Source organism: Ramularia collo-cygni (genome assembly GCF_900074925.1).
Source record: "Ramularia collo-cygni strain URUG2 genome assembly, contig: RCC_scaffold21, whole genome shotgun sequence".
In the NCBI taxonomy this organism is placed as follows: domain Eukaryota; kingdom Fungi; phylum Ascomycota; class Dothideomycetes; order Mycosphaerellales; family Mycosphaerellaceae; genus Ramularia; species Ramularia collo-cygni.
This window is the reverse complement of record NW_019716275.1, coordinates 382,346-395,885: the sequence shown is the minus strand read 5'-3', so window position 1 is coordinate 395,885 and position 13,540 is coordinate 382,346. Positions and strand designations below refer to the sequence as shown.

Here is a 13,540-nt window from a genome sequence, read left to right as displayed (position 1 = left end):
ATATGAGAGTGCCTCGCCTTCTCACTTGCTACGGCAGTATGTCGAGCAATCGGCACGCTCAATGTATCGTCCATGGCACGTAAGTCTCACTCTCGTTCTTCTCACCTTCGTGGTGCACATTTCCATATCATYACATGCAAACGATGACCGTTTGTCTCTTCACCGCCGCAACTCCGTTCATTTAGGTTGATCCCCTCATTGGTTGGCGGTGTTTGCCGCACTGCGGAAAGTGCTGCTCGAGAGAAGGCACGGGCTTCTCGTCGTTTCCTCTCGCGGCACCTCCCCACTACTGATCTCACCTCCCCTCACCATCGTCATCATCAAACAGAGCACTCCACTCCTCACTTCCCTACAACTGCGACACGCATTGTTGCGCCCATTGCTACATTGCGAGCGTCCATTTCCCGCCATTTCCGGATCGTCGGGTTTCATCACTCGGCACGCATCTCGCACGACTCATTTCCCAGCGCATGGTCACTGAGGCCCGCGCGATGGCCGGCCCGACAGAGACCGCGTTGCCCATCATCGTTTCTTCCAACCGCAGCCTCGACATCGTGCCTTACTGCCGCTATCTGTTCTCTCATGAATTCGACAGATTCGTGGCCATCTTGCCAAGCGAATTTCCTGCGCAGGCCGATCGAGCGACCGAGGAGGCATTCCTCCGGCGCTTCTTCAGCGACGAAGACATTCAAGTTCAAGGAGGCGCCGAGGGCGAGGGCAATGGCTTCAGATTCCTCAAGGCAGCTTGGCTGTGGGCTGCGGATTGGAATCTCAACCATCGCATTCCGGCATTGACAGAGTGGTGGATCAGTGAGAATCAAAACATCCTGAGTGACCCGGACATGAAGAAGCGCATTTTTGAGCCGAACGTCCAACCCAGCACCTTCTTCGAGTCGAAGGATATCGCCATGTACGGTAAAAAACTGCTGAGGTTGGTCATCACGCGCATCCAACACGAGTTGCGTCATCAGGCTCCCCTTCCCGCTGCTCCTGGTAGCCCTCTTATTGTGGACGGTTCTGGCTCTGCGAACCGTCCTGTACCGGCAACTGAGCCCACAGCCACGACAACATCGCAACGCAATGCTACGAGCGACCCATCACCAAATACAGACGGAGTTGCAGGGACTCAGCAGGAGATCGAATCGAAAGTGCCCTCCAACACCAATCGCCAAGCCACAACGTCGCAAGGCAAGGGCAAGAGACCAATGTATCAACAGCCCGAAACAGGCATTCCTGGTGGAAGCAGCAGTCGTGGTGGACACAGTGCGCGCGGCTCGTATGGACCCGCCTCGCACGACAGCAATGGCAACCACGTCGGTCAAGCAGGCGGCGGTTTCGTCTATGGGCGTCAAGATGTTCGATATCAGGCGCCCTTGGTTTCGTCTCAGACGGATGAATCTCAGGTGGAGATGATGCCAGGTCGTGCCGTCTCTACTGGTACACGTTTGCCTGATCAACTGGAGTATGCACCCCCTGCGAACCCCAACACGCCATTTGTAGGCTACGCTCTGCCTGCACAATCGATGACTGGAATGCCAGGACCATATGGCTACCCAGTTCAGGCCAATTTCCCAAATCAGTTTCAGCAGCACATGTCTCACCCACGCGTCCCACCAGGGTTTACTGCTCATTACGCTCAGCCTTTTGGAGACCGCAGCAATTTTCCCAATGATGGTCGTGCCCTTGGCGACGAATCACGTCTCTTTAATCCAGACGAGAAGCACAAGCAAACCAAGCAAGGACCTAACGGTGGTAATTCACGTGGCCGGAAGGATCGTGGACAGCCATATCACCAACGAGGCGGCAATCGTGGCTACAACGGAGGAACCTACGCGAGAGGTGGCCGCTCCTTTGACCGCCCCTCCGGCAGCGATTTTCACTTTCCAGCGGGCGCCGGCTCGACTGTCAACGATCAGCGTTTTAGCACCCCTTCAAGAGACAAGCATTGGCAGCCTCCCTTTCCGACGGACGGGAATACATTCGCTGCTCAACACTATGGACAGATGCCGTACATGCTCAACGGCACTGTCCCCTCAGCACCTCCTGGCATCGGTCCTGTATGGCCTCACAACAACAGCCATGTCACCTCACCTCATTACATCCAGCATCCCTCGACGAGTGACAGCGGACATCATCAGAGAACCCTGTCAATCAGTAAACCATGCGCTCCAGAAGATTGCAACAAATACACCATCGGCGTCAACTGCAATTTCGCCAAGAAGCTGATGATCTTTCAAGTTCCAATCGACTTGACAGCTGAAGCCTTCCAGGCTCACTTTGAAAAATTCGGTCCTGTGGAAGCCGTTCAATTGCGAGACTCGCGCGATGGCTATCAGCGCGTCTCGTGGGTTGCATTCGCGAATGCTGACAGCGCGCGCCAAGTTCTGACTACGCGAGGCAAACCTTGGCCTGGCGGCCCTGTACTCTTCGCAGAAGTTGCTGGTGAGTACTGGAATCCAGCGCATTACAAATACAGCGCGTATGCAGCAGATCGACCTGCGCGCGGACGTCAGCCAGCGTCCACAGTCGCCACGACGTCTCAAGCTCCAAACACCGCCGTCGACACACCGGGAAAAGATATCACGTCAGGCGACGCCGACAAGGTCGTGGATCCTCATAAGAAGAGGACCAGCGGCAACAACAAGAAGCCTAAGAAGCCGGGCAAGAGGCCTGCACAGGGTGACGGAAACGCTGTTGGTGATTCAAAGGGGAACACCACTCGACAGAATTATCACGAAAAGCATGCACCATCAAGTGATGATGTTTCTAAAATCCCGTCAGGATCTGCCACCTCTACTACATGCAAGCCTGCTCGCGAGGAAATTCCGACAACCACCGTCGATGCAATGACGGCATCGGACACAACATCGCACGAAGCACCTCAGAACGAAGAGCTCAAGGGTGGGGGCGAGGATGACGAGGCAGTCAAGCTTGATGGGGTTGAACAGACCAGCAATCTTGAGAGTGTCTCGTCTGTGGAACCCGTAGCTCCAAGCGCAGTCGTGGATGAGGACCCGTTATTTTCGCGTGCAAATGAGCAAGGAGAAAAGGCCGCTGCCGTTGTGGGTGTAGYAATCCTTGATGCTGGTCCTACTGAGACCAGCATCAACACCTCCGATGAACAGGTTGATGAGAGTTTCCACACCGCGGACGGTCTACAGGGTGAAGAGAAGGTCGGCGATGGTCCGGAGATTGTCGCTGCTACATCAGACGGCGGACTAGCAGCATCGAAATTGGACGTGAGTCCCGAGTTGCCGATCGCAGCGGCTGTGAATATCACTGAAGGTACTGAGACGACCGAGGTGGTGAGGACCGTGGAGCCTTCTTCCATCGATGCAGCATTGCAAGTCAGTCCTTCAGCCACGGTGCCGGATACTCGTGTAGAGTCCGCTTCCACACCGGAGAGCCCGAAGCTGACCGAACCTGCCGCCCCTGAGGAACCTTACATCATCGCGGAGGACATCACTCCGACTAGGCCCGAGCGGTCAGTGACAATCACAGTCCCATCAATTGATACATGCGTGGCTGCAGTGAGCGAGGAGAAACCTCGCGATGATGCTGTATTCACCGGTCAAGTGCGCTCTATCTCAGCCACCTCAGCCCTGGAAGCGCCCGGCACTGCATTCGTCACTGCTCCAAGCACGCCTGCGATCGCAGAGCCAGTCACTCAGATCAAGTCGAAGAAGCCCTTGAAATCCAAGGGTCCCGCGCAGACTGAATCTCTCAGTTTATTCGCCAAACCAAAGTCGAGGAAATATTCATCGAAGAAGACCAAGCACGGCGTGCACGGCGTGGAGTCTCCCGGTCGACCAACAAGCGGAAACGCTGCTCATTCCAACAATCAAGCATCTCCAACTAGCATGCCTTCTATCGCTGAAGCCGTCCCTTCAGTCGTTGCTCAGGACAATGCTGAACCCGTGGCCTCGCTCAACGCCGCAGCGGACCACGACTCTAACGCATCATCCAACAGCTCACATGAGACAACATCCAGCAAGACATGGACTCTGACAGATCTTGTCGATCCGGTTCGTGCATTCCTTTCCATGGGCTCAGCGCAGCAGAACATGAAGTCCGACGATGCTCGGCCGCCAGGCTCACCCATGGAGAGAGACGACGATATTGTTCAATCTGTTGAGCCTGACGGAGAGGACTCAATGTCCAAGGAATCGCAAGATTTGCAGAAGGGCCCGCACGCCGCTCCTTCCGCCGGCCTGGGCATCTCTGATGTTACTCTCACTGAGCGGAGCTTATCACCCGGGGCAGATCAGGGCAAGTCCAAGAAGAAGAAGGCGAAATCCAAGAGCAAGAACAAGAAGTTAAAAGCGACGGCTGATGTTACGATTTCCGGAAACACCATGATTGACGCCAAGCCAAGCGAGCCCATCCACGAGTTCAAAGGCAACGATGTCGCTTCCGACAGCTCTTCACAGACGCTCGGACGGGCATCTCCAGCGAGCAAGGGACCATCGATGAAGCAGGTGAACGAGGCAAAACAGCATAAGCCGCTGCTTGAGCCACGTCCAGCTCGTCAGATCCGCAGCAAGAAACACAAGAGCGTGCACAGCAGAGAGGACAGCAACAACACCGATGGTACTGACAGTGCAGAGGAGATTGTGGTGCCTACGCCACATTCAACCGTGTTCCTGGTACCGTGTGGGGACGGCAGATTTATCCCAGTAGTAAGTTCTGGTTGCCTAATGATGTTTCATTTGTCTAACATCATGGGGCAGCAGGCAGGACTGGAGGGAAATGGGATGACGGGCRGCGGTCAGCTCGCGCTGATGCCAACAGCGACGCCCGAGCCGTCAAAGTCGACGCCGGCGCCCGAGAAGCCGTGGGAGGTCGAGATTACAGATGAGGTTGCAGACCCGGAGACGTCGAGTCCAGATGTCACCAAGTCGAGGGAGAAGATTCTTCAGCTCACGTTGGAAGAGGCACAGAAGAAGAGGTTTGCTTAGTTTGCTTACGGCGTCTGGAGAATATGGAGTCAAGGTGGATTCAAGCAGTCTTTATTCGGCAAGCAGTCTGTATTCGGCAAGTGAGATAGAAGTCAAAAGTAGTAATAAGTTCGAATGCGGTCATTGATTGAGGTTGTTTGTGTACGCGGTTTCGTGGTCAATAGTTGGAAGCATCCAATGTGATGGCGAGAATGAAATGAAAGTTGCATGAGAAGCTTCAGTTCTGCAAGCTACCATAGACTGCAGTGCACGATACAGAAGCCGTTTTTCCATTCCATGCATAGCCGGTCCCATCTTCAAGTCGCCCCAGAATCATGCAATGACGCGCTCTCGAGACATCAGCCCTGAATAACGCCTTGAACTGCGTTCATCGCAAATCCATCATGCCATCGTGTGTGTGCTCAATCCGACGTCTGCTCCCTCACGCACTGAATCCTCCCTCAACACAAGTTTCCTTTCGTGGTTTATGAGGTTGGGTTGGGGTTCATCTTCCGCTTGCCACCGGTCATGGTGACGTTGACGAAGCGGCGGGTGTATGTGATTCTCTTCTTGGCGCGGCCCTTGGGGGTCTTCTTCTTCTCCTGTGGCTCAACCTGCGGTGCCCTTTTATCAGTTTCCTGTCCACGCGCATTGTCCAGAGCTAGAGGGTGGTGTATCGTACCTTTGGTGTCTGCGACTTGACCTTACCGGCACGCGCGAGGGATCCGTGAACCTTTCCCATGATTGCGGTTGTTGTGCGTCTTGGGGTGCTGTGGTGGCGAATCACCGGTTAGTGCTGCTCTCAATTGCAGTACGATGAAGATGCGCGGAAGTCGAGTCGAAATGGTGGGGCGACGCCGGGGATTCGAAAGACTCACAATACGCTGGTGGATGAGATGGGTCCGATGGGGTTGTCGATGTCGTGTCGGCGGAGGACGTTGGATGTGCGTCAAATCTAGCTGCGCCAAGACCAAGGTCGGCCGATGAGCCTGAACTTTGAGAACGGCTGCTTTCACTGTCGCCCCCACATCTCCCTCACATCACTCGTCCAACCGTCATCACAGCCACTGTTCTCTCTCCCAATCATGAAGTTCGCTCTTACGGCTGCTCTGCTGAGTGCAGCTTCAGCAACTTCCATTGTGAAGCCACCTCAGCTTATCCTCGACAATCCACCAGCTCACAATGCAGACTTTCGGATACCTACAGCGCGTGAATCCGCGGCCATGGCCAGAAAGATACTACATCTCACCACCACTGGTGATCTTGTGACATCGTTCCCAAGTGAGGAGAATAAACTTGGGCGAACTCCGTCCGAACTCGCAGGGTCTGCTATCGGATTGTTGGAATACTATGCCGATTGCGATGCCTTGAGTGGCAACCCCATCCTACTCGCACTTGACATAKCCACTCCATATAAAAACTACAACGCAGGATCCAACATCAGTTTGAGCATTCGCTGGTGGCCGGAGCAAAGTACCGTTTATCCTACGTGGAACTTTGACAGTGAAGAGATCCCCACACCGCACACGCCAGCTGCGCTACCGCGGTTCTCTCTCCACGGCCATCTGGAGCCACTYTCATCGAAAGTGTTGGAGGAGAATGGGATCCAGAAATGCTTCTTAAAGTCCCACCCTGACTCAATCTACTGGCAGCCCGGCAACGATATTCACACGTCAAAGTACGTGCAGTTGGTGGTCGAGCAGATCTATTGGTTTGGTGGATTTGGAGACAGGGCGAGGATTGGATGGTTGTCTATCGAAGACTGGCGCAATCTCACAATGGAGGAAGTTATGCAGGCCAAACTTCCTGGCGAGAAGAAGCATGCGAGCTGGTGGAGAGACTGGTTGTGATTGTGCAAGGCCCGATGACAGATTAACGAAACAGAAACATCCATCAAGTCGCAGAAAGGACTGCATCATATAGATGAATATGTATTTACATGTGTGGCGTATACTGAATGTTCGAAATGTCTCTCTTCGGCTCCTTCTCTACAGCGCAGCGCTCCCCACGTGGGTGGGGCAATCCCAAAGATTACAAAAAAACATCTGTGACACCGATGAGCTTCTTCACCACACTCTCACGACGAATACATATAGGATTTCGCAAAATGGCCAACGTCGCGGACCACTACGATGGTAACGGTCGTACACTTCTCCAACACAACCCGCATAGCTGACGGCACTCTCTCCCAGAGCCCGTCTCGATTGCTGTTATTGGCGGCACCSGACTGCAATCATTGCCGCACTTTACACACGTAGCGACCCTCAAGCCCACAACACCCTGGGGAACACCCTCCTCGCCGATCTYGATCTTGCACCACCCCTCGCCATCGACCGGTAAGCCCATCGCCGTTGCCTTCCTCTCCCGTCACGGTCTACACCATGAACTGGCTCCTCACGAGGTGCCCGCCCGCGCCAACATTGCCGCTCTGCGCAAGATCGGTGTCCGTACCATCATCGCCTTCTCCGCTGTCGGCAGTTTGCAAGAGCAGATCAAGCCGCGTGACTTTGTAGTCCCGGATCAGATCATAGAWCGCACCAAGGGCATTCGCCCATTCACCTTCTTCGAGGGCGGCATGGTGGGACACGTTGGCTTTGCGGATCCCTTTGATGCCAAAGTTGGCGCTATTGTGCGTAAATGTGGGCAGAGTTTGGAGGGTGACGGGGTGAGGCTGCACAATGAGGGCACAGTTGTGTGCATGGAAGGTCCTCAGTTCTYTACGCGWGCTGAGAGTAACCTATATCGTACATGGGGAGGCTCTGTCATCAACATGTCTGCTCTTCCAGAGGCCAAGTTGGCCAAGGAGGCTGAGATTGCCTACCAGATGATCTGCATGAGCACGGATTATGATTGCTGGCATACTTCTGAGGGAGATGTCACGGTTGAGATGGTCATGGGCCACATGAAGGCGAATGCTGAGAATGCTCGACGGTTTGTGGGTGCTGTGCTGGATGAGCTGAGCAAGGAAGAGCACAATGATGTTGTACTTGCGAAGCATCTCGAGGGAGAGACCAAATTTGCTGGCTCCATGACTGCTCCTGCGGGTAGAAGCGAGGATGCGAAGAAGAAGCTCACATGGCTGTTCCCAGGATACTATGAGTAGAGAACAACTCTAACCATGTGGATATCAAGACCATTTAACATGATTGATAGACAATACGATACCCTGCCGAGAGGCCTCAACGAGAAGCCATAAAGTGGAATATACCGTTCAGCCAGCCTTCTCCTTCATGTACTCCATGATTGAATCCTGCACGGAATCAGTTAAGCCACATCAATCAGGACAGAAAAGCCTTACCCAGTTCTTGCACTGATGCTCAATATGCCATCCATCAACCACAAATCGCCTCCCATCCGGCTCCGTCCTAGGCCACTCCAACGTCATATCTCCATGGCACATGAGCGACTGTCGAAGATAATCGAAGCAATGAGCCATGTGGTTCTGCATGGGATCAAGTATAATCTCATTGATCTCCTGCGTATCATTTCGTCCAATAGCTTGTTTCATCGTGGATACGAAACTGCGAATTTTGGACAGGCAATGGAGTTGATGGAAGAGACTGATGTCGTATAGTTCGCCTCTGGAGGATTCTTGGCCTGGAGGGAGATTGAATGATCTTGGGTTATCGATTACTATGAAGCCGTCGCCTGTGGGCATCATGGAACTCCAGGCTTCGTCTGATTCTTGTGATATGAGGGGTGCGAAGCGTTCATCTTGTTCGAATTTGATTGGGAGGGAGGGAACTGGGAGATGTTAATGTTTTTCAAGATATTGAGGGACGGAGGGAGTGCTTACAGTTGGGTACTGGTGAAGTTCTTGTTGATGTTGGCTTGATCAGAAGGAAGAGTAGAGTAGCAAGAGCTGCAGCCAAAAGGAATGCCAGGCCGATGATCCATCGTTTGAGCACTTGATGGCTTCGTTGCAATTGATAGTATTCGAGGTCATGATGAGCGTTGGCTTCTTGGGGTACAAGTCCTTCTTTCTCGATGTTGTCGCCATCGGGAATGGCGAACTTGGCTTTTTTCACACGACTAAAAGACTGCATCTTTGCGGTGTTCTGAGGAGATCACGAATGCAATGTTCAAAGATGGACAGGCCACCTCTTCTGGTGTGCAAGMGATGTCGACAATCAATATGAAACTGAGGCGGTGTCAAGTAGACTCTGTGCAACATTGTGGAGTTGATTGATGTTCAGTGTGCGTGCAGCATGGATCTCATTACAGGTCTGCTCTGTGGCATGTTGTGCTGCGTCCATTGCCGTCCAGCCTTGCAGTGTACAGAATGAAGTGGTGTTGGAATGAATAGGACTTTTGACCAGCAGAAGCGAAGGATTCATCATCTGCTTCTCTCATCATCGCTTGATCGACCTCAATCACTCGACGACAGCTGCTACAATTAGTCGTCACGCAGGAACACATGGTAAAAGCGCCCTTTCCTCTCTCTTTGGTGTAGGTTTTTCTTGGGAGAGGAGAGAAACTGCTCTTTTACCATTCTTTGATTAGCGGCGGGCTTGACCGAGCCAATCATACCGCACCTTGTAAATTCACGCAAGGTGATGTTCGAAAAGAAAGTGTTCTCCGCCCTTTTCGCTCTCGCTGAAGTTCACCTTTTCTAGCACAGCAGAGGATCCCATCTTTTTCAACACTAAGCTTAGCTAGCGGCGGGTAGAGCCGAGCCAATGAGCATGCGACTTGTGTTTCTGTGAAGAGGGGGTGTGAGGACCTCGTTCTTTACAGCATTTCTGGATACGATCCGATGGCAGGCTCGTAAATTGCAATTGCATCAAACTTCGCGCGGCGCAAAAGACGATGTTCAGCTCAAGTTTAGTGGACAAGGACCGCGTTCCCCGCGACCGTCTGACAACCCCTGTCTGGCCTCTGGTGCAACCCTCACGAGTCTACAACGGAGTACAGTCCCGACTGTGGTAACATCCATCATGATGCCATTGAAGTCTAATACCCACGTGATGCTGAACACGACCGATGTTCCATCAATTCCTACTGGATCATAGGAAAGACTGCCGAAGTCCACATGGCCTCGCCTTCATCCCTCACCGCTTCACGACACGGTCACACGGATAAGCATTGATCGGCCATCCACCTCAGTCCCATCCTTTCTTAAAAGAAAGACCCTGTTAAACATTACAACATCCCCCATGTTCTTCGCCATATCATCAATCTCCTAGTACCATGCGTCCAACAGCATGGTGGGCAGCAGCCAGCTGGCTGGCCCTCGGTCGTGCAAAAACTGCGTCCACGACCTCCTACTCTGCAGACGCCGTCGAATCGATCATTCGAGAACTCGGCCTTTTGCCTGATGACTTGGCTGAGACCGGWGCCAGCGTTATTGCTTCTTTTGCCACTACTGCTCAGAAAGCCATTGTCGACACGCTGAAGAATCAGACGCTGAGCGATGAGCGTAAACTCACAGATCCGGAGGCTTACTATTCATATGGAGGGAGTCCTCCAGTGTATCCTTGTCGTGGGTAATGATTCCATTCTAAACTAATGCAACCACATGGAGTTGACTGACTTGTCGTCCCAGCACAAGGGAGTGGCTCCGGTAATTGGTCCACAGCTTACAATATTGCTTTGTCTCTGGTCTCGCAGATGACTGTCGCCGAAAAGGTCAATCTCACAATTCCCGCCGATGATACTGTTGGCTGCTCTGGCTTCTCTGGCTCCGTCCCACGTCTTGGCTTCTCCGGTCTTTGTCTGAATGACGGACCAGCCGGAGTGCGAGGCGCTGACCTTGGTAACATCAGCGGATTTCCTCCACAGATTGCGATCGGAGCTAGTTTCAATCGCTCGATGGCGTACTTGACAGCCAAGCAGATGGGCAAGGAGTTTCGTGCAAAGGGAGTGAATGTTGCGCTGGGGCCTGTAGTCGGACCGCTTGGGAGAATTGCAAAGGGAGGCAGGAATTGGGAGGGGTATTCCAACGATCCCTATCTGGCRGGACAATTGGTAGATCCAGCAGTGAGAGGTTTGCAGGAAAATGTCATTGCCAATGTCAAGCATTTCATCGGGAATGAACAGGTGAGGAGTTGACAAGCAGTGAAGTAGGATGGCAATATGCTCATCGAAGATAGGAAACGCTGAGGAAGCCATTCTTCTCCGGACTCCTGCAGCCGGCGAATATCACATTGTATTCCTCGGTCTCTTCCAACATTGATGATCAGACGATGCACGAGTTGTACTTGTGGCCCTTTTACGATGCCGTTAGGGCGGGTGTGGGATCTGTGTAAGTCGGCAGGCTCCATGTACCTTTCCTCCCATCACTGACGTGTTGATGAATAGGATGTCATCGTACAATCGAGTCAACAACTCGTGGGCTTCTCAGAATAGCAAGCTGTTGAATGGATTGCTAAAGACAGAGCTCGGCTTTCAAGGTTTCGTCCTCACTGGTGGGTGATGAACTGTCCTGCTTTTGTTGTTGCTCAACCTAACGCGTTCATCCAGATTGGAGTGGCCAACACACTGGCGTCGCCTCTGCCAACGCAGGACAAGACATGGTGATGCCTCGCGGCACATATTGGGGATTTGGCCAACTCGAAGCAGCTGTCAACAACGGCTCTGTTGACATTTCCCGCATAGACGATATGGCGACTCGCATCGTCGCAAGCATGTCCCGCTTCGCCAACATTACCATACCCGGTGTCGCGCTCAACAACGACACCGATCCTCTCAGCGACCTTACTACTCAAGTTCTCCTCGAAGCCGCCATTCAAGGCCATGTCCTTGTGAAAAACACCAACAACACATTACCCCTTCGCGCCCCTGAAACCATATCACTCTTTGGCTACGACGCCCTTGGTGGGATTAACACCTCCGCCGAGTCGCCGAACCTCTACGAGCTTAGCCTTGCTAATAGCCAACACTATCCCGACGGGCGTGAGCTCAGCTATTTTGAAGTTCTCCTCTCCCTTGCAGGCGCCGCCTCTCCAACCTTCTCCTTCCCTTCCCTTGCCCTAAACGGTACCCTCATATCCGGCGGCGGTTCGGGAGGCGTTACTCCGTCTTTCATGACATCTCCACACGAAGCCATTATCCGCCAAGCTCTTTCCGACGGTACCACCATCTTCGGCGACTACAGCTCCCAGAACCCAAAAGTTTACAACCCATCCGGCCCCTGTCTAGTCTTCATCAACTCGCAGGCAGTGGAGTCCGCCGACCGCACCGAGCTCGCTGATGAATACTCCGACACTCTCATCACGAACGTTGCGGCCCAATGCGCCAACACAATCGTCATTATCCACAACGCCGGCATCCGACTAGTCGACGAATGGATCGAGCACGACAACGTCACCGCTGTAATCTACGCTCATCTTCCCGGCCAAGCCACCGGCGATGCCCTAGTATCCATCCTCTACGGGAAAACCAGTCCTTCCGGCCGTCTACCTTATACCGTAGCGAAGCAAGAATCAGATTACGGTACACTCCTTAACCCAACATTTCCCACCAGGGAAAACCCACAATACGCACAATCCAACTTCTCCGAAGGTCTACTGATCGACTATCGCGACTTTTCAGCCCGGAATATCACGCCTCGCTATCCCTTTGGTTTCGGATTAACGTACTCGGAATTCACATACTCAAATTTGACCATTATACAACATACTAATGTCAACCGCTCTCCTCTTCCACCTGATGCGTACAAATATATTGCTTCTCCGCACCCGGAAGGCGGACTGGACTCTCTCTATGATATTCTCACCACAATATCTATCAGTGTGCAGAATGTTGGGAACGTTACGGCAGCGGAGGTCGCACAGCTCTATCTTTCCATTCCTGGAAGTGCAGCAGGGAGGGTGCTGAGGGGTTTCGAAAAAAAGGAGTTACGGGAAGGAGAGAAGCGGGAATTCCACTTTGATTTGAGGAGGAGGGATCTTAGTACTTGGGATGTGGTGAGTCAGAATTGGATGTTACAGGAAGGCGAGTATGGAGTTATGGTGGGGAGGWATGTGCTTGATGAGGAGGGTTGTGAATGTACTTTTGAGGTTTTGAACAGTTCGTGTGTGATGATGTAAGTCAGGGGAATGTAAATGGATATACTACTGTTCTGGCAGAGAGATTTTTGGAGGGATTTGAAGTGGGCTGTTCTTAATCAGTGGTGTGCCCATAGAGGATGAGGAGTTGCTTTGTTTCTCCTTTGGAAACTCGGCTTCTTTACCTCCAGAGCCGTCCCTCTTGATGCATTTCAGTAGAAAGTAGTATCCGTTGATATCTCTAATTATCACACATAAGGTGAAGTAGGCCGGCGGTGTGATCGATGATGCATAGCATGCCTGGTAGAGATTCCAGTCGAAAAGACCGAAAGTTCGCTTTACCCCTACCTAATTCGAATATCTTTTTGATTGAAAAGCTAGAAGAAATCAATCGTTACATGAAATCTCAAAGGAGGCGTTCGATGGTTGAGCACCATTTCATTCTTTCTTTTTAACGATGCAATGCGAGATCAGACCAATGAGTGACCACCAGGCGAAGCTAAAATCTGTTGCAGAGCATAAAAGCTACAAGATTCTCGTATATGGCTCCAAGGACGGGTGAAAGGTCCTGTATTCCATCTGTATGTGTTATTACCTTATGGTGTGAGTTTGACG

General features: G+C 52.5%; 6 protein-coding genes; 4 read left to right on the top strand and 2 right to left on the bottom strand.

Moving 5' to 3' along the window:
* Nucleotides 1–470: 470 nt before the first annotated feature.
* Nucleotides 471–4,958, top strand: RCC_10246 (uncharacterized protein; the record flags this gene model as incomplete). XM_023775477.1 has 2 exons in its annotated part: nt 471–4,679; nt 4,731–4,958. The coding sequence occupies 2 exons, from the start codon at nt 471–473 to the stop codon at nt 4,956–4,958; spliced, it is 4,437 nt and encodes a 1,478-aa protein (XP_023631245.1).
* A 464-nt stretch (nt 4,959–5,422) lies between these two features.
* On the bottom strand, nt 5,423–5,679 carry RCC_10245 (probable 40S ribosomal protein S30.e, cytosolic; the record flags this gene model as incomplete). XM_023775476.1 has 2 exons in its annotated part: nt 5,423–5,551; nt 5,620–5,679. 2 exons carry the CDS (start codon nt 5,677–5,679, stop codon nt 5,423–5,425), a joined length of 189 nt encoding a protein of 62 aa, XP_023631244.1.
* A 343-nt stretch (nt 5,680–6,022) lies between these two features.
* On the top strand, nt 6,023–6,787 carry RCC_10244 (uncharacterized protein; the record flags this gene model as incomplete). Its single annotated transcript, XM_023775475.1, has 1 exon — nt 6,023–6,787. One exon carries the CDS (start codon nt 6,023–6,025, stop codon nt 6,785–6,787), a length of 765 nt encoding a protein of 254 aa, XP_023631243.1.
* Nucleotides 6,788–7,044: 257 nt separating this feature from the next.
* Nucleotides 7,045–8,040, top strand: RCC_10243 (probable S-methyl-5'-thioadenosine phosphorylase; the record flags this gene model as incomplete). XM_023775474.1 has 2 exons in its annotated part: nt 7,045–7,072; nt 7,130–8,040. 2 exons carry the CDS (start codon nt 7,045–7,047, stop codon nt 8,038–8,040), a joined length of 939 nt encoding a protein of 312 aa, XP_023631242.1.
* Nucleotides 8,041–8,148: 108 nt separating this feature from the next.
* On the bottom strand, nt 8,149–8,983 carry RCC_10242 (uncharacterized protein; the record flags this gene model as incomplete). XM_023775473.1 has 3 exons in its annotated part: nt 8,149–8,187; nt 8,236–8,681; nt 8,734–8,983. 3 exons carry the CDS (start codon nt 8,981–8,983, stop codon nt 8,149–8,151), a joined length of 735 nt encoding a protein of 244 aa, XP_023631241.1.
* Nucleotides 8,984–10,127: 1,144 nt separating this feature from the next.
* Nucleotides 10,128–12,967, top strand: RCC_10241 (related to beta-glucosidase; the record flags this gene model as incomplete). XM_023775472.1 has 5 exons in its annotated part: nt 10,128–10,419; nt 10,483–10,976; nt 11,030–11,181; nt 11,238–11,344; nt 11,400–12,967. 5 exons carry the CDS (start codon nt 10,128–10,130, stop codon nt 12,965–12,967), a joined length of 2,613 nt encoding a protein of 870 aa, XP_023631240.1.
* Between the last annotated feature and the right edge of the window lie 573 nt (nt 12,968–13,540).